Source organism: Buceros rhinoceros, unplaced genomic scaffold (assembly GCF_000710305.1).
Source record: "Buceros rhinoceros silvestris isolate BGI_N320 unplaced genomic scaffold, ASM71030v1 scaffold40340, whole genome shotgun sequence".
NCBI classification, from domain to species: Eukaryota; Metazoa; Chordata; class Aves; order Bucerotiformes; family Bucerotidae; genus Buceros; species Buceros rhinoceros.
This window is the reverse complement of record NW_010392124.1, coordinates 4,113-4,740: the sequence shown is the minus strand read 5'-3', so window position 1 is coordinate 4,740 and position 628 is coordinate 4,113. Positions and strand designations below refer to the sequence as shown.

Here is a 628-nt window from a genome sequence, read left to right as displayed (position 1 = left end):
GTCCAATAAGTCCTACTGCCGCAGAGCCGTCGAGCTGACACGTAAGGGTGTTGCGCTGTCCCTCGGGAGAGGGGTATCGCAGCAGTGGTGGCTGCAGGCTGCGGGTGACCGGGCACCTCTTCTCCTCGTCCACAGTGGGCAGCCTGGGCATCAGCAGCGAGCTCCAGCAGAAGCTGCAGGACGTTGTGGTGGACAGAAATGCCCTCAGCCTGGGGAAGGTCCTGGGGGAGGGTGAGTGCCGGGGCTGCGGCGCTGGCGGTGGACATATGGGATGGGGGATGCCACTGTTGCCGACATCACCCCCCCTCTCCAGGCTCAGCAGATGTGGGGAGATGGCGGGTAGAGATGACCAAATGCCTGGACCCCTGGGTTCATGTCCTCCTTCTGCCAGAGCCCAGCCTTCCCCGTAGCCTCTTGGGGATGAGGTCTCCCACTTAGAGCATTTCAGATCCCTGAGGACGTGGTGGTGTCCTGAAAGGTGATGCTTTGTGCTGTGGGTAAAGAATCACAGAATCACTGAATTGTTTGGGTTGGAAAAGCCCCTTGATCTCCTCAAGTCCCCCGGTTCCCCAGCACTGCCCGGTCCCCCCTGCCCCCTGTCCCCCAGCAGAACCTCCACACGGCTGGG

General features: G+C 61.8%; 1 protein-coding gene across 1 annotated transcript in view; it reads left to right on the top strand.

Moving 5' to 3' along the window:
* The window catches only part of MERTK (MER proto-oncogene, tyrosine kinase), a gene marked incomplete at both ends in the record, with an annotated part of 16,016 nt that overhangs the window by 11,285 nt on the left and 4,103 nt on the right, over positions 1-628 (top strand). The window contains 2 exons of the mRNA XM_010143944.1: positions 11-41; positions 136-231. Coding sequence (XP_010142246.1) covers positions 11-41; positions 136-231 — 127 coding nt within the window. The remainder of the gene's footprint in view (positions 1-10; positions 42-135; positions 232-628) is intronic.